Consider the following 18,216-nt stretch of genomic DNA (forward strand, 5'->3'; position numbering starts at 1 on the left):
AGTAATGTATGGCTGTGAGAGCTGGACTATAAGGAAGGCTGAGCGCCGAAGAATTGATGCTTTCGAACTGTGGTGCTGGAGAAGACTCTTACGAGTCCCCTGGACTGCAAGGAGGTCAAATCCTAAAGGAAATCAACCCTGAGTGCTCATTGGAAGGACAGATACTGAAGCTGAAGCTCAAATATTTTGGCCACCTAATGCGAAGAGAAAACTCTCTGGAAAAGACCCTGATGCTGGGAAAGACTGAAGGCAAAAGGAGAAGGGGACGACAGAGGATGAGATGGCTAGATAGCATCACCGAGGCAATGAATATGAACTTGAGCACACTCCGGGAGAGAGCGCAGGACAGGAAGGCCTGGCGTGCTATGGTCCATGGTGTCACGAAGAGTCGGACATGACTAAACGACTGAACAACAACAAGGTAGAGGTGCCCAATAAGATTTAAGTAAATCATCTGGCGCATCAATACTTTTCAGCTGAGTATTAAGTTTCTTAAAACAAATCAAAACCCTAAAACATTTTTTTCAACTGACTGATGCAAAGACTTGCAGTCAAAACAGGTGTGTAATTCCTAATGACTGTATAGGTCATGCACTGTTTGTACTGAGATGAACTGTGATACTATTCTGTAATGTAACCCATTTTCATATACACAAAATGTTTTGCAGATAGTTCACCGACAGATAAATACAAAAACATTCATTTAATTTCTTTATATCCAACCTTACCATCCAGGTACACCCAAGGCAACTAACAAAGAGAAACATATATTTTAAAAACTAGATTTCATATAAGGGGTGGACCTGACACCACACACTTTGTGTTTACTATCGCACTCTGCCTGAATGGCACTTTAAAATGTACATGAGATGAGCTAGCCTGTTTGATATAATTTTCTTCAGTACCAATTATTTTCCAGTTCTTAAATGATTCTGTTATCCCATTCACTCGAAGTAAAACTTTTCTGTTCTTCAGATATTCAGGGCTGAAGCCTGTCTTTAAAAAAAAACAATTTTACTGAATTTCAATTTATAACAAAAGGATGTAACATCCAAGCACATCAAACATAATACAATGATCAAACACAGGATACACTTGATACACACAGTTATCCCAAACAGGAATTTGTCTGAAGGAGAATATTCCATCTCATGCCTACCCTGATTTTGGGCCGAATACAGTTTTGTGTTTCTATAAAATCATTACAAAGCTTTGGAATGTAGCCTGCTATTAGTTATCACACATTTTTATCTAACCTTTCTCCTAGGATCTCAGGGCTGTATCCATGTTTCCATTCCTTTTAAACTTAAAAACACCCTGTGATGTTTGTTAAGTTAAAAGGTAGTGACATTTCTCTGAGTACCTGTTTGTTCATTTGTTTTTTAAATGGGTAAAACAACAAAGACAAAATAGTGCACAATGTCCATCTCTGTGTTTGTCTTCTCCCCTCTACCCACTCTATCTTTCCAGTCCACATGTATGAATTGATAAAACACTGCAAAGTAGTAAATGATGCCTTGTATATACCGTTGTATCATGATTCTTTTTTGTGGTGTTTTACCGGTGTGTAGGGCCACATGTGCACATCAGTAAAACACTACACAAAACAAATCTTCATGTAATCATACACAATATCACATCAAGATTTTTATTTTTATTTTGGCGGTGTTTTGCCTTGCCACATGTGCACACCTGTAATGTAGAGGACCGGGAAAATACAATGAGCTGGAGGAACTAAAAGCTGGGGCAAATTATGTGCTTTCCATTTTTGAAGCTAAGTTTAGAAATTTTTCTAGGCTAGATCTACACTACTGCTTTATAGCGGTATTGAAATGCAGTGATAACTGTTGGGGCATATTACACATTCTACATACCTTGCTAAATGTTATTTCTTGCTTTTTAATCCACATTATCCAAAATACTGCAAGAAATGTCATTGTGTGTCCTACAAGGTATAAATGCTAGGGGTGTACGAAACCCCACTTACCTGGCTCCACTGGGGTCCGTGGGTGGGGGGAGGTGATCCATTCCTCCCCCCGGAATCCTTGACGGGGGGGAGGTGATCCGTTCCTCCCCCCTGGAATCCTGCCCAGCCGGCTCCGCTCCGCGGTCAGTCCGCAGAGCCGCCAGCCAGGCCAATCCGCAGCGGGGCCTCCATTCGCTGCCAGGCTTATGCGGACGCAAATGGCGTCCTGCGTAGGGAAAACCATTTGCATCCCTACGCTAGGCCGTGGTAGGCTATATATATATTTACGTAGCTAATCACGGCTAAAGCAGGGATGCAAATGGCATCCCCTACGCCATTTGCATCCCTGCTTTAGCCGTGATAGGCTATGTAAATATATACGTAGCCTATCACGGGCTAGCGTAGGGATGCAAATGGTGGCCGCTATGACAGCCGCCATTTGCGGCTGGAGCCGCCGCCACCGCTTCAGCTGCCGCCACAGCTGCCGCCACCGCATCCGCCGCCACTGCATCCGCCACCAGGTAGGTCCATCCCGGGAGGATTTCGGGGGGACAGAGGCCATTCCGCCACGGACTCCGGGAGTCCGTGGCAGATTTCTCCAACATCCCTAATAAATGCACAAGAAGAACATAGCATTACCATGATGGGATCGTAATGATATGACACAAGATGTAGATCTTGGAAGGTTTCTTTACATATATGCCAGAACGTAAGGTTATGGCCATTATCAAGAAGGGCTGGGTCAAACTCTCAACAGTTTGAACGTTTGCCTGAAAGTATGTGGGGAAAGAGGAAACAAAATGACCTGATCTCTTTAAGAGTGTTGGAGGGTGCACAGTTTTAGGGAGGGATCTCCACTAGGGTTCTTCTCAGCTCTGTTCAGCTTGCAGCCACCATTTTGTTTTTCCAAAAATGCCTCCTTCCAATGAACATCCTGGGAAAAAATGGCAGCGATCACAAAATCTTTTAGCAACCACCAGTAGGGGGTGAGTTCTACCCCTGAAAATCAGGTACCCACCCCCCAAATAACCATAATCTCCCCAATTAGGAATTTCCTCCTCTTTTCCCCTGTAACATTTAGCAAGGCAAAATGCATGATATGACATCTTTGCATGGCAAATTTCCCCTGCCCCAAAGCTTCAGCCAGCACAGCTTTTCATTTAATTGAAGTCTTGGTGCCAAATTCCCTAAACGTGAATGGAGAGAGAATTTATCCTCGGAGACTTAAAGCACTGAAATACCTGAAGTGCTGCTTCTGAGTCAGCAAAATGAAAATGTACATAGGGTTTTTGTTGTTGCTGTTGTTGTTCCTCTACAAATAGTGAGCCAATGGAGCCAAGTAAACATTTCTCAGTGTAGATTTAGACTAGAGAGTCCTGCTTTTTAAGAAAGATGCACTGTGTTTGACAATAAAAACATTTCACTGCTTCAAAAAATAAACTGAAATATCTCAAGTAACTGAGAATATCTTATTTCCTGGGGCCAATCTACATTGCGCCCACCATCGCAATGAAGTTGGGGCCATGTTGGATTATATGCACTTGCATTAAAATGTGATTAGCCACACTCACCCGTTTTCCCCGGCCCACTCCCTCCTCGAATGCAGGAGCATGGTTCACACTCTGGCTCCACGCTGTTCCCCAGCTCCCAAGCAAGGCGGCTCTGATTGGAGGAGTGCCTGCGTCACCACGCCTGCGTCACCTCGCCCCATTGATCCCTTGGTAGCTCTTTCTGGATACGTTGTATATTGTTTTGGTTCTGAATCCCGGTGGAAGCCATGGTTCGAGAACTGCCCATGTTTTACAGACTGCTTTTTGTCTCTGCCAATGCCCTGATATGCGCTCTTAAGGCAGTGATCGCTCTTGACCAGCTGTCATCCCAGCAGAGGAGGTCTCAACTCCGGATACTGAGATGGTACCACCATCGCCATCTGAGCCTGTGTTCACAGATGCTGCGAAACATGGTCAACATGGTGCAGAACGTGCGTTTTCTCCCCATCCCGAGGGTTTTCTGGAGGTACTGGGTGTGCCCGAGCAGCCAGGACTGGTGGGAGAGGCTTGTTCTGAAGATCTGGAATGACGAACGCTGGATTGAGTACTTCAAGATGCCTTGTTGCACCTTCTTTCAAGTCATTGGCGAGGTGGCCCCGTCATTGACCAGACACTCAACACAAATGCGCAGAGCAATCCTGGTGGAGAAGAGGGTGGCCATCGCCATTTGGAAGCTCGCCAATCAGTCCTTGTACAAAAGCATGGCGGAGCAGTTCAGCATTGGTAAATGGATGGTCGCGGAAATCTTTGTGGAGGTCTGCCTTGCTCTGGAGCATGCTGTACTGCAGGGAGCGGTGACCCTCGGCGACGTGGACATGGTGAGTGTGGTTTGTGAACGGATGGGTGGGGCATGCAGCTTTTGGGGGGGCGATGGAGCATCTTCGAAACTTCACATCTTCGAAGAATCACAGCTCCATTTACTACAGTGGGCTAGAGGTGAGGTTCACATACATGGGGCGGGAACAATATGCTCCATGGAGATTTTCACAAGTACTCTTCCGTTAATGGTGATCACTGTCTTCCTGGATGTGTGTGTGTGTGCGTGCATGCGTGCGTGCACGCGTACAGGACTGTGTCATGTGACCCTGGAAGCTGGCGCGGTGTGCTTTGTGCTTGACGGGCCTTGTCCAGGCAAGTGTGCGTGGAGATGGAGGCACTAGCAGGATGCATCTGTTGCTTGGCAACAATCAGTCATGCTTTGGCTGCCTCTTACCAAATATGCTCTCTCCTCTCTCTCCAGGCGATGCTTGGCTTCTCCGCCCTTGGGTTCCCTGGGGCATCTGCGGCTTGCAACGGGATGCATTTGTCCTTTGTTTACCAGATTAGACAGGGCAGAGAATTTATCAATAGGAAGCACTACTATTCAATGCTTTTGCAAGGCACAATGGACCATGCAGGACATTTTATCAATGTCGAGATCGGATGGAGTGGGCGAAACCATGATGCCTACATGTTTTGGAACTCCGTGCTGTGTGAGGCCATGGATGCTGGGGCACTTGTCCCAGGGAACCTGATGTGGAGACTGGGCGGTGTGCTTATTCCACCACTGATACTGGCCAACAGAGCTTACCCCGTGCGTCGTTGGCTGATGAAGCCCTTTGGGGGACACCTCTTGCAACAGGAGGCTCACTTCAACCACTGCCCCTGCAGAGCCAGAAACGTGGTGGAGCGTGTTTTGGCAGGCTGAAAAGCAGGTCGAGATGTCTCGCTGGATGACTGGAGGTGGCAGTAGGGATGTCAGAGAATTTCGCCACGAATCTCGGGGAGGCCGAATGCCAGCGCATTTGGCCCCCCGAAATTGGTGGTGAAACGGTCTGCCCCCCCACTCCCCCCGGGACAGGACTTACCTTGGGCGAATCTCCCTGGCGGCGGCGGCTCTGGCGGCGGTTCGGCGGCTGCGGCAGCCGGTCTTCCGACTGGCTGCCGCCGCCGCCATTTCCAAGTTAAAAAACAAAACAAAAACATGATAGGCTACGTAAAGATTTACGTAGCCTATTACGGCTAGATTTTTAAAAAATACTGTGATAGGCTACGTAAATGTTTACGTAGCCTATCACGGCTGAGTTAAAACAAAAACAAAAACCCGCACGTATGCAAATGGCGGCACCCATGGGCGCCGCCATTTGTGTTCCTTATTTTGGCACGTCTAGTCTACATAAACATTTACGTAGACTACTGCGAAAATAAGGGGAACGCAAATAGCGTAGTGTCTACGCTATTTGCGTTCCCCTTATTTTCGCCGTAGTCTACGTAAATGTTTACGTAGACTAGATGTGCCAAAATAAGGAACGCAAATCGCAGTGCCCATGGACGCTGCCATTTGCGTACACGCGTGTTTTTTTTTTAACTCAGCCGTGATAGGCTACGTAAACATTTACGTAGCCTATCACGGCTGACTGCAGGGACGCAAACGGCGGTGGCTACGGCCGCCGCCATTTGCAGACCCGGCCGGCCAGGATTCGCAGCGGGAGGGACGGGGCGCCCCCCCGGCCAGAATTTCAGGGGGGAAAGACAGGATGCCTCCCCCCCTGGCCAGAATTTCGGGGAGAGGGACGGAGCGTCTCCCCCCCACCGCGAATCAAATTTCGTAAAAGGTAAGTGACTTTCGTACATTCCTAGGTGGCAGAGGAAAATGTTCCATTGGTGATTTCGGCATGTGTCATTCTACATAATATCTGCGAGATGAATGGGGCGGCTTTGACAGAGGTGTCTGGGAACAATAACCATTTTGTGTTGGACACCCGGGGGCTTCCGGGTGAATGGCAACAACTTGCATAATGAGCAGGGGAATGAGGTTGGGAGGACGCTTTGTGAGTTCATGTGGGAGAACAGGGGAGGATCGCGATGAGGGGACATGTCTTGGAAAGCCCATGGTGCTAGGTCACGTGTGTGTGTGTGGGGGAGTTGTGGTTTCTATCTCTGTTGTGTTTTTTGCTGTCAAAAATCCCCCGGTGTTATTCTGCTGCCAAAAAAAAATGGCGTCGCGCAGGCTCGCATATTGGCAGGAGAGGGAGGTCGAGCTGATGCTGTGGCTGCTTCTTTAGGGCGAGTGTGCAGAGCGCGTTATGCACAGCTCTATGTGCAGCAATGAGGCTGTATACAGGGCGGTAGCGAGGGGGTTCTTGCAGGCAGGGTTCCCTTGCTCCCCCCTGCAGGCCAGGACAAAATTTAAGGCCCTGGAGCAGCACTCAGGGCCCCCACCCCCAGGAGCAGAGCTGCCCCACTATAGGATGGTGCATGAGCTGTGGCTACATGCTGGTCAGCCAAGCTGGACTGATAGGCGCAGTGCAGGTCAGCCCTGGGATGTTGCCCTCTCTGTGTGTTTGTGGGTGCGCCTGTGGCAGGTGTGGTGAGGGGGGGGCGTGCGGCTGTGAGCAACACCTGGGCCTTCCAGAGAAAGGGTGGGTGATTGCCCCCAGCAGGGCAATGATGGCTGGGATAAACCCTGGGGGCTGTCTCTTCCTAGACATGGTGCTGTTCTGCTCCCTTTGCCCACATCTGACACTGTTGCCTTCCCCCCAGAGGACACCCAATGCCCCGTGTTCACCACTTGAGACACAAACCCGGTCCCCAGCACCTACCAATGTCATGCCTCTCCAAGGGAACACGATCCCCCTCTTCCAACAATCCCTCCAACATCTCCAGCCGTCATGCTTCCTGAATGTCTGAAACCTCGACGTGCGTGGCGCCAAGAGCAATCTGCAAACTTCTGGAAAAGCACTTCGGGCGAATGGTGGCATCCCCCTGGAGAATGCCGTGGAGCTCCGCATAATACAGTCAGGTCGCAGCATTGTTCCCTGACCTGGATTTGTGGTTAACCACCCTCCTGTAGTCCTGGCGCATGGGCTTGGTCTTTCTTCTGCACTCAATGGCGATACAGCGGTGACCCTGTGCAGTCGTCTGTCTGGAGATCTCCTCAAACAAGTCCAGGTTCCTGTGGCTGTTCCGATGCTGTTCCTGGATTTTCTGCTCCCCCCAAATGTCTAGCAAGTGGGGATGGTGGAGAATTCTGCCATGAACTCTTTAGAATCCGGCCCCCAGGAGTCTGTGGTGGAATGGACCACTCCCCTCCGCCACCCTGTGAAATTCTCCCTGGACGGACCCTACCTGCCACCAGCTGGTCTGGGTCCGTCTGCTGCCGTCCACTGCCCCGGTCTGTGGCCGCAAGTGGTGTCCAGTGTAGTGGACACCATTTGTGTCACTACTCTTTGCTGTGATAGGCTACGTAAATATTTACATAGCCTATCACGGCTAAAGCATGGACGCAGACTGGGGCAGCAGACGCTAGATGCCATTTGCGCTACACCGGACGCCATTTGCGGCCGCAGACCAGCAGCGGACGGAAGTCCGGCTGCGGATGGGCCCCGAAGGCGGCTCCACGGACTTGCCGCGGAGCGGAGCCGGCCAGGGAGGATTCCGGGGGGAGGGATGGATCACCTCCCCCCCCTGCGGGCACCCTGAACCGGAACAGTGAGTGGGGTTCGTACACCCCTACGCAAGTCCACTATCTCTGTGCGCCTCCACAACACCCCTCTTCCCTTGCTAGTCGATGCCATCCTTGGTTGGCGTTGATGGTAGAAACAGGGAGGGGTCCTATCCAGCAGATCAGGTAATCCCTGGCTTTTCCCCAGCAACATCTATGAAAAAGGCCCAGAGCGAGCTACGTCTTATTTGCTGCTCTGCATGCAGTGCACTCGTGCGCCAGTTCTAGGATCCCAATGAACTCCGTCATGTGGTCTGCGTGCCTCTGAAAAGCTGACTCTAATGGAGTTGCAGGCCTGTCTTCTTTATTATGTTCAGCATGCACACAAAATCAAGCTCTTCCCTAAACTCCAACACTCCCACCTCAGCTACAAGACGTAGACCTTCTGCTAGAGTGGTATAAGCAGTCTTAGGGTGCAATCCTATGGCCACCAGACAGCGGCTAGATGGCCATAGGACTTTGTGTTTTCTGGGAACTGGGCTCGGAGGCAGCGCTCCAAGGTTGGTACCCAGAAAACTGACACCCCGCCCCTTCCCCTGCTGCCTCATAGGTGGCACAGTTCATCCCCGGCTCTCTGCTCATAAGAGGAGCACAGAGTGGGGGGAAAGGGGGGGCTCCTGGGGGCAGGGAGGGGAGGGGACAGCAGACGCACTGTTACAATGCTTCCTATGCACTGTCCAGCCTCCCCACCCCCTGCTCTGGGGAGCCCTGTCTAGACAGTCAAAATCAACTGCAAATGCAGGGCGGCTAGAGTATGGAGAAAATCCCCCCTGCACTCCGCCCACCCTGCATTGGATAGTTGCTCACCTCCGAGTTCGGAGGCGGCTGACTATCTCCATCGGATTGCACCCTTAAGGGGACAGTATTGCCATATACTACAGTCTCCCACGCTGTAGCTTCTCCTTCAGTCTTCTTCCCTTGCTGCTTTTTTAACTTTGAAAATTACCATTGCCCCAAAATACAGAGCTGTAGCAACCACAGGACTAACAACTGCCTTGTATGCCACCCAGTTTTGTAGCAGAAGTGAGGCTGATACCACCATGCCGCCTACCATGGCGGGGTGTATATAGAAGTGTTTTGACTGGAGTATTTGTGAAAATGATTTCTAAAAAACTGTCTGGGGCTCAGAACAGAAAACACAAAACACAGCAACTGAGCCAGTTGCAGAAAAATGCAGGTAGTATGAAGAAATTCCTTCAGGCTTCTGAAGCAAGGATTTCTTCACATGGTAGTGTTATGAATGTGGGAGTGCTCAACGAGAACAGTGTAGACAATCCAGTTTCCATGAATGTTGAAGATGGTGAGAGCTCTGCCTCCAATGAGAGGCCTGCTGAAATAGTAAAAGAGAAGGAACCCCAAACTACCACACCTACCAACAGTACTTCTGTTCCTGCATTGTGGCCCAAAGTAATGCATCCTGGATTTCTAGATACAGTGGTTTCCCATGGACTGAGTAAAATCGAGGATATGGCTTTTCCTCTAGATGAGAACAAACATCATTTCTCAAAAACTGTTGCTGAAAAGGTTTTAGACAATGGCAAGAAGCTGAAAAGGCACTTGATCTTTCAGCCACCGTGCTTCATTTTGCACAAGCCAGACCTGGAAAAGTCACATTCTGAGCAGTGGCAGTGCTGCTGTGTGACACAGCAGAACTATCACAGGTTTTACTTTCAATATTTTTTGTTTTTTAGCAGGTTCTATCTTTTGGTAAGCATTCTTTATTTTACAATATTCGTTATTGTTATCTTCAAAAATAATAAAGAAAAGTTATAAATAAAAAAGGAATCTGGCTGACCACTTACAGCTTTATTTTATTATTACTTATATATTGCTTATAGTGTTTACAGTAATTGAAGTGGTAATGTTGCCTCAAAGTAAAACTGTGTTCTGCTGATTTTTTTACCCAGCACAATTGACATCAAAGTGGAACTTGAAAAAGAAATATACTTTAAAGCTGATGGAAGGAAGATCATTTTTGTAGTTTGTATACCAACAGCCTGTCGAAACATGAAAAAGAGGTTACAGACACTTGTTTTTGCCACCCCACCTCTCTGCAGATAGTACATTAAAAAAAACCAGCATGGTGTACTGTAGCAGCTAGAGTGTTGGACTGGGAGTCGGGAGATCTGAGTTCTAGTCCCCACTCAGCCATGAAGCTCACTGGGTGATTTTGGGCCAGTCACAGACTCTCAGCCCAACCTACCTCACAGGGTTGTTGTTGTGAGGATAAAACGGAGAGGAGGAGGATTATGTATGCTGCCTTGGGTTCCTTAAGGAAGAAAATAGGTAGGATATAAATGTAATGAATAATAAATAAATAAAAAATAGCCACTGAGCTCAGCTTGGCATCCCCCTCAGCCCAGCTTGGTGGCCCCCTCAACTTAGCTTGGTGCCCCCCTCAGCTCAGCACCCTGGGCAACCGCCCAGCTCACCCACCCCTAAGGCTGGCCCTGAGTGGCAGCAAAAAACCCTGGCAGTTCGCTGCCAAAATTTCGTGGTGTGCTGGTGGCAAACAGGCCTATTTTGCTTTAAAACAAAGCTAAGCAGGCCCTTTTCTTGCCATTGCTGCGCAGTGACAAATGTGACAGCGTGGGGCAGGGGTTTGGTCCCTGGCTGGGCTGAAATTGGCCCCCAGATTCCTGAAAGTTGCCCAACCCTGGGCTAGATGGAAAGCTTTGGAGGCTGGATTTGGCTCCCAGTTACCTTTCCCTCTCGTAATGTCACTGAGAGGAGGTTTTTATGTTCCAAACAAGTGGCAATACAACTGACTCACATGTCGTCTTTTAGCCTCTCCTGTGTAAGACGTGAAGTATTTAGACTAGCCTGTCTCTCAGGATGAAATGCACGAGCGGAGCAGCACACACATGGGGACAGCATCATTGTACATTGCACACAAAGTATTTTAATTCATTTGAAGACTACTGTTGGAGTTTAAATTTGTTTGGTACATTTGTCAGAGCTGTGTGCATGGTTTTTTTTTTGCATGTATACACATACCGCATATCACTGTCTTACAAATCCCAACCGAGTAATAATGTTTATGCAATCAACGCTTTGGTAATTACATATGTATGATTGATTATGTATTCAATTGTCTACTGTTGATCACTGATATGGCTTATGAGGATGACATCTGTGTCTTGTATGTCTTATAACTTACGATATCATTGTCAGCATAATTGCCTGGCTGCTCCCAAGCACCTTCCCGCCTCCCTGAAATTGCCCAACTGAACACCTTCTCTTTTTCTAAGCTCCTTCCTCCTGACTCATGGCATGTGACTTTCATTCCCATTTTTAGGTGAAATCTGGGCAAATGAAGGAGGCATGAGAAGGGAGAATGCAACATCATGGACAGAGTTTGTTCTTGTTGGGCTTCTTCATCAAAAATCTCCCACCGTTTTTCTTGGTGTAGTTCTCTTCGTGTTCTGTATTGCTCTGGTGGGAAACAGCCTCCTCCTTTTTCTGATTGAAACAGATGCTGGTCTACAGACCCCAATGTACTATTTCCTCAGTCACTTGGCCTTCATGGACCTCTGCCAGATTCTCTCAATTGTTCCCCAACTGGCAGTGAATTTTGCAACTCAGAGATACACCATTTCCCTGTATCGATGTTCAGTCGTTCAGTTGTGTCCAACTCTTCGTGACCCCATGGACCATAGCACGCCAGGCCTTCCTGTCCTGCGCTCTCTCCCGGAGTGTGCTCAAGTTCATATTCATTGCATCGGTGATGCTATCTAGCCATCTCATCCTCTGCCGTCCCCTTCTCCTTTTGCCTTCCATCTTTCCCTGCATCAGGGTCTTTTCCAGAGAGTTTTCTCTTCGTATTAGGTGGCCAAAATATTTGAGCTTCAGCTTCATTATCTGTCCTTCCAATGAGCAGTCAGGGTTGATTTCTTTTAGGATGGACTGATTTGACCTCCTTGCAGTCCAGGGGACTCATAAGAGTCTTCTCCAGCACCACAGTTTGAAAGCATCAATTCTTCGGCGCTCAGCCTTCCTTGTAGTCCAGCTCTCACAGCCATACATTACTACTGGGAAAACCATAGCTTTGATTATGCGGACCTTTGTCGGCAAGGTGATGTCTCTGCTTCTTACTATGCTGTCTAGGTTTGCCATAGCTTTCCTCCCAAGGAGCAAGCGTCTTTTAATTTCATGGCTACAGTCACCGTCTGCGGTGATCTTGGAGTCCAAGAAAGTAAAATCTGTCACTGCTTCCATTTCTTCCCCTTCTATATGCCAGGAAGTGATGGGGCCAGATGCATGATCTTTATTTTTGTAATGTTGAGTTTCAAACCAGCTTTTGCACTCTCTTCTTTCACCCTCAACAAGAGGCTCTTTAGATCCTCTTTGCTTTCTGCCATTAGGGTGGTATCGTCTGCATATCGGAGGTTGTTGATAATTCTCCCAGCAATCTTAATTCCGACCTGTGATTCATCCAGCCCGGCATTTCTCATGATGTACTCTGCATATAAGTTAAATAAGCAGGGTGACAATATGCAGCCTTGTCGTACTCCTTTCCCAATTTTGAACCACTCGGTTGTTCCATGTCTGGTTCTTACTGTTGCTTCTTGACCCTCGTACAGGTTTCTCAGGAGACAGGTAAGGTGGTCTGGGACTCCCATCTCTTTCAGAATTTGCCACAGTTTGTTGTGATCCACACAATCAAAGGCTTTAGCGTAGTCAATGAAGCAGAAATAGATGTTTTTCTGGAATTCTCTTGCTTTCTCCATGATGCAGCGAATGTTGGCGATTTGATTTCTAGTTCCTCTGCCTCTTCGAAACCCAGCTTGTACTTCCGGTAGTTCTCAGTTCGCATACTGCTGAAGCCTAGCTTGTAGGATTTTGAGCATCACCTTGCTGGTATGTGAAATGAGCGCAATTGTGCAGTAGTTTGAACACTCTTTGGCGTTGCCCTTCTTTGGAATTGGAATGTAAACTGACCTTTTCCAGTCTTGTGGCCACTGTTGAGTGTTCCAGATTTGTTGGCATATTGAATGCAGCAGTTTAACAGCATCATCTTTTAGGATTTTAAATAGCTCAGCTGGAAGACTGTAATCTCTGCTAGAAGGCTATTAATGGCTACTAGTCAGGATAGCTATATGCTGCCTCCAGTATTGCAGGCAGTGTGCCTCTTAGGGATGTCAGAGAATTCCGCTAATTCCGAATTCCAGTGCATTCGACCCCCTGAAATCCATTGTGGAACGAAGCCCCCACCTCCCACCCCAAGAAAGGTGCGCGGGACAAAGTCCCCGCCACCCCCACCCCATGAAAGGTCCGCGAAATGGAGCACTTACCTGTTCCCGTCCGCACTGCTTTGCGAATGGCGGCCGTCCTGCAGCCACCATTCGCTTCCTCCTCTTCATAGCCATGATAGGCTACGTAAATACTTACAAAGCCTATCATGGCTAACGCAGGGATGCAATTTGCATCCCTGCGGAGTCCGTGATAGGCTACGTATGTATTTACGTAGCCTATCACGGCAAGAGGGGGGGGAACCCCAGCGTACTCAAATGGCGGTGGCTACTGCCATTTGCGTACGCTGGGGTTTTTCCCCCTGCTGTGATAGGCTACGTAAATATTTACGTAGCCTATCATGGCTCAATACAGGGACGCAAATGGCGGTGGCTACGACAGTCACCATTTGTGTCCCTGCAGGGCTGCCCAGTGGCCGGATGTCTGGGTGCGGGCGGCTGGAGCTGGCCAGCAGCTCCGCGGCTTGGCTGCGGAGCGGAGCCGGCAGGGCAGGATTCTGGGGGGAGGGACGGAGCGCCTCCTCCCCGTCGAGGATTCCGGGGGGAGGGACGGCGCGCCTCCCCCCCACCGCGGATGCCCCTCCGCAGAGCCAGGTAAGGAATTCGTACATCCCTAGTGCCTCTGAAAAACAGTTGCTGGGAACATGGGAAAGGTAATGTCCTGCTTCTGAACTTTCCAGAGCCATCTGGTTCCAATGAAAATCCTCACCCTTCAGCTGCTCTTTCTATTAGCGTTAATGGAAGCATCCCTCCTGATGCGAATAGCAGCTTGGCGGGGCGGGGGAGGGATTTTTGTCTGGACCACAGTATGGGGGAGAAGGATTAAGCTCCCTTCCTGCCCTCGATGATCCCAATCCTGCTTCGCCCACCACAGCTGCTATTTAATTAAAATAACATGCACTTTAATTGCATTCATGTAATTAATTAGGGCTGTGCATGGAACCCCTGATTCACTTCAGAGGCCAATTTGGATCTTCTGAATCAGCCCTGATTCACTTCAGACTGATTCAGACCTGATCCAATCAGCTTTGGATTCGGATATCCGAATTATTCAGATTTTACATTCCCATGGACTTACATTGGAAAACAGAAATGACAAAACTTTTAAAGTTTTTATGATAAATACATTAACTTTGGGGACCTGTCAGCCCCATTGGAGCTGACTGAAATTGCCAAATATCAGTCTGTTCCAGGAGTTATTGTGCTAGGCACAAGTAAAATTTGCTTTTTTCAAGAAAATCTCTCGAAGCAAAGAGCTGTAATTCTTCAGGGCTTCCACAGAAGTGCATGAAATGTGGGCAACTGGCAGCCCCTATGGAGGTGACTGAACCTGCCAAATGTCACAGTTTGGTCCAGTAGTTTTTGTGCTAGCCATGCATAAAATTTCCTTTTCTCAGAAACTAAAACAAAAGGTAAAAAAAAACCCAAAAAACCCTGTCAACCACACTGGGGATTAGAGATCCTAATCAGAAGGTGACAATTAGGTGGTCACAATCCCTAATCTCTGGTATAGGTTTTGTGTGTTTTTTGAAGTGCAAAAGTACTTTCCTCTCATCTGTCCAGAATCTGCCACTGACAAGAGGCTCTCATTAAAGGAAGAAAGAAAAGTTAAACATCTCTTTGGCTGCAAATTGCAATGTACATTACCTGGAAAAATCACACTGACTGAACTCAATGGGGCTTCTTTATTAATTGCACTGCTGCACTTCCTCTACTCCATATAATTTTATAAACCTCCCCCCTTACTTGCCTTTCTTCTAAATCAAATAGCCCAGACATTGAAGCCTTTTACAGAGAAGTCGTTCCAGCCCCCTGATCATTTTGGCAGCCCTTTCCCCTTGGAAGGATAAGATGAAGCAAACATTTTATAAATACATATAGCCTAGCCTGATCATATTCTTCTTATGGTCACTTGATGTACACAAGGGAAAACAAGCAACAGGCAAAGTGTCTCGGAAAATCAGCAACAGTGATGATGCTTCATATGTTGTGCATTGTGTAGCGCTTTGCCCCACAGTATATACTGGACTGTGTATTAGTGCACTGCTTTGGCCACACAGTGCTTGTGCACAATAATGTGTACAGTGCACTCACACACCACACACATACACAACAAGACCAAAAGGAACACAGATAAAGAAAAAAAAACTATCTACAAGCTAAGGGGCGAGGGGAAGGGGAATAACACTAAAGCCTAATAGAAGAATGAATATGAACTTGAGCACGCTCCGGGAGAGAGCGCAGGACAGGAAGGCCTGGCGTGCTATGGTCCATGGGGTCACGAAGAGTCGGACACGACTGAACGACTGAACAACAACAACTAATAGAAGAGAAAAGGGGTGGTGAGGTGTTGTTGTTGTTGTTTTGTATTCTTTGGGTTTTTTATAAGAATACAGAGAGTTGAAAATGGGAAGGGAAGGAATACTAATTGAGAAGGGCGAGGAGCCAAAAAACAAAGTGTACAAAGCAAGGAAACAAACTGCTGGGTTAAAAGTTCAGCCATAGCACCTAGAGATGTCACTTTCCAAGGCTCAGTTCCCCCGCCCCGCCCAACTCCTTGTCTGCCACTCCCTTCTCTAGCAAGTTGTTACATTTGCTCAGACAGGCTGTCAGGGCTTAAGAGTTGTCTGAAGTGATCCGAAACACTTAGGACCACTCCAGACCTGCTTCAGATTTGGACTGAAATGGTCCAAATCACCCTGATTCACTTCAGAATTCGGGATTGGGACCGAAGCAGTGCACAGCCCTATAATCAATGCCATGTTGAGTTTGGTCTTGAGTCTTACATATTAGTAAACATTCCTACAATCAGAGTGCAAGGACCAGGTCATACCAAGGGCAAGACACATTTTTATATTTTAAAAGGAACTTATTTCTAACTCAGTCTGATTTGAGCCAGCTGGAGCTTGGCTGAATTCATAATATGTATACATTATTAATTATAGTTACAAATGAAAAACAACAATAGAATTAAAATACTCTCAAGTAATTTTTTCTTCCATAGTCATAAATTCTTTTCATCTGAATTTCTCCTGGTAGACAAGGCTATTTTTCAAAAAGAGTGCACTTGATCATTTTTCTTTGTATAAACTCATTTGTGTAACATGTGTCTTCCAAAGAGTTTTCTCAGTGCTGCCAAGACATCCCGGTTCCTCAGGCTGTAAATGAAAGGGTTCATCATGGCAGGTACAATTGTAATAAACACCGTATTAATCATGGCCTTTTGTGCTGAATAGGCGGACACAGGTGTCATGTACACCAAAATGGCTGCTCCATAGAAGAGCCCCACTACACACAAATGGGACAAGCAAGTCCCTAAGGCCTTGTGGCTTCTCTCAGAGGAACGGGACCTCAGGACCTGCAAGAGGATGGGCAGGTAAGAAGTAAGAATGACTGAGAGGCAGGAGAAATGCTAGAAAATCCCCAAGATACATTATTTTTTCAAATGCAGAAGTGTCCGTGCAGGACAACTGTACAAGGGCTGGATAATCACACATGTAATGATTAATCATGTTTGACTTGCAGTAGGAAAGAGGCAATACATACAGGGAACATGTCAATGCCTGTACAGAAGACCAACACCAGACTCCCATTGACATCATATAACAGATTTTTCGCCTCATAAGGACTGGATACTGCAGAGGCTTGCATATAGCCACGTACCTGTCATAAGACATGGTAGCCAGAATGAGGCATTCTGCTCCTCCCAAGGCCAGAAAGACAGAAATCTGGATGACACAACCATAGAGTGAAATGACGTACTTCTGAGTTACAAAATTCACCATCATTTTGGGAACAATGGATAGAACTTGGCAAGAGTCCACGAAGACTAACTGGCTGAGGAAAAAGTACATTGGGGTCTTAAGACCAGAGTCACTTTGAATTAGAAAAAGAAGGAGGTTGTTTCCAATCAGAGCAACAAAGGACATGAAGACAATTGCAACAAGAAAGATGGTGGGTGACTTTTGATGCTGCAGTCCAGCCAGAAAAAAAACTCCATCCATGATGTTGTATTCTCCTCTCCCATTCCTCCTCCCTGTACCTGGATTTTATATAAAGAAGACACAAGGAGTGAATTTGTGGGAAATGCTGTGGCAAGGAATTGTTAAACCCACCATTAATTAGCTTCCAGGGTGCCCTTTATTGTGCAATCTCTGTACATCATTCACATAATTGTACAGGGGGTCTAAATTATGTCCATTTGTAACTCTTCTTCCATGTTTTCCCATGACGCCCATCTTTTTTTCTTATTAAAAAAACATCCATTAAGGAGGAAGGTATGGAATGGTGGCACAATACTTTTTGACTTGGAGCCCTCCATCTGGAAGCACCCAATATGAAAGACAAAAGAGAATTTTGAAAGTACAATTGGTCAGATCCAGACCTGATCATAGTTACAGAAGTAAACCCATTTGAACTGATTGAGAAGTTGTAAAATGCTGAGACAACATTTAGGTTAAATCTACTATTGCAATCTTGCTGTGCTAACAGTACTGTGTAAGTTTAAGAATCCAGGAAGGTGTCCAAACCCTTTAAGCATGTGATTCAGTGACAATTACCAGGCGCTAACAACAGAGTGGTTATTTCAGGAACAATGGGTGGTGCTTCCAAACAGATTAAACAGGCATTGTGCACCTATTTTTTGTCTTTCCCTCTTTAATGGTTTTATTGTGGTAAGAAAAAAGGCAGAAGAAGCAATGAGAAAAAAATAGGAGGGTTACAAATGAAAGACGTTGCCACATGGCACCACTCCATAACATTCTGTGTTTGAGGCCAGGGTGATTACAGAATAAAAGCCTTGTTTGGAAGTGTTCAGTGAAAATATATTCATGGTAAACTGAATGCAATTAGAATGACTGATTTTCTAAACCTATTCTCACTCAGCTATTCCCATCTACACTCTACTGTCTCTCTCCATCTCATCCTGCTGCCAACAGACAAAATACCCACCCCACCTGTCGTTCC

The 18,216-nt window shown here is 47.1% G+C and overlaps 1 protein-coding gene and 1 pseudogene across 1 annotated transcript; one reads left to right on the top strand and one right to left on the bottom strand.

The window, feature by feature from the left end:
* Positions 1-3,743: 3,743 nt before the first annotated feature.
* LOC146355181 (uncharacterized) lies at positions 3,744-5,203 on the top strand. Its single transcript, XM_084829854.1, has 2 exons — positions 3,744-4,334; positions 4,757-5,203. The coding sequence occupies exons 1-2, from the start codon at positions 3,744-3,746 to the stop codon at positions 5,201-5,203; spliced, it is 1,038 nt and encodes a 345-aa protein (XP_084685980.1).
* An 11,139-nt stretch (positions 5,204-16,342) lies between these two features.
* LOC146355182 (olfactory receptor 2AK2-like) lies at positions 16,343-17,255 on the bottom strand (annotated as a pseudogene).
* Between the last annotated feature and the right edge of the window lie 961 nt (positions 17,256-18,216).

The sequence above is a fragment of the Heloderma suspectum genome, chromosome 2 (genome assembly GCF_057233095.1).
Source record: "Heloderma suspectum isolate Gila_16-S chromosome 2, 16-S_ref, whole genome shotgun sequence".
Classification (NCBI taxonomy): Eukaryota; Metazoa; Chordata; class Lepidosauria; order Squamata; family Helodermatidae; genus Heloderma; species Heloderma suspectum.

Bases quoted from the DNA above. Each gene is read 5' to 3' on its own strand.
- LOC146355181 (XM_084829854.1), top strand. From the start codon at position 3,744: ATGGTTCGAGAACTGCCCATGTTTTACAGACTGCTTTTTGTCTCTGCC. The intron at 4,335-4,756 runs GTGAGTGTGGTT...CTCTCTCTCCAG, and splicing joins CCCTCGGCGACGTGGACATG to GCGATGCTTGGCTTCTCCGC.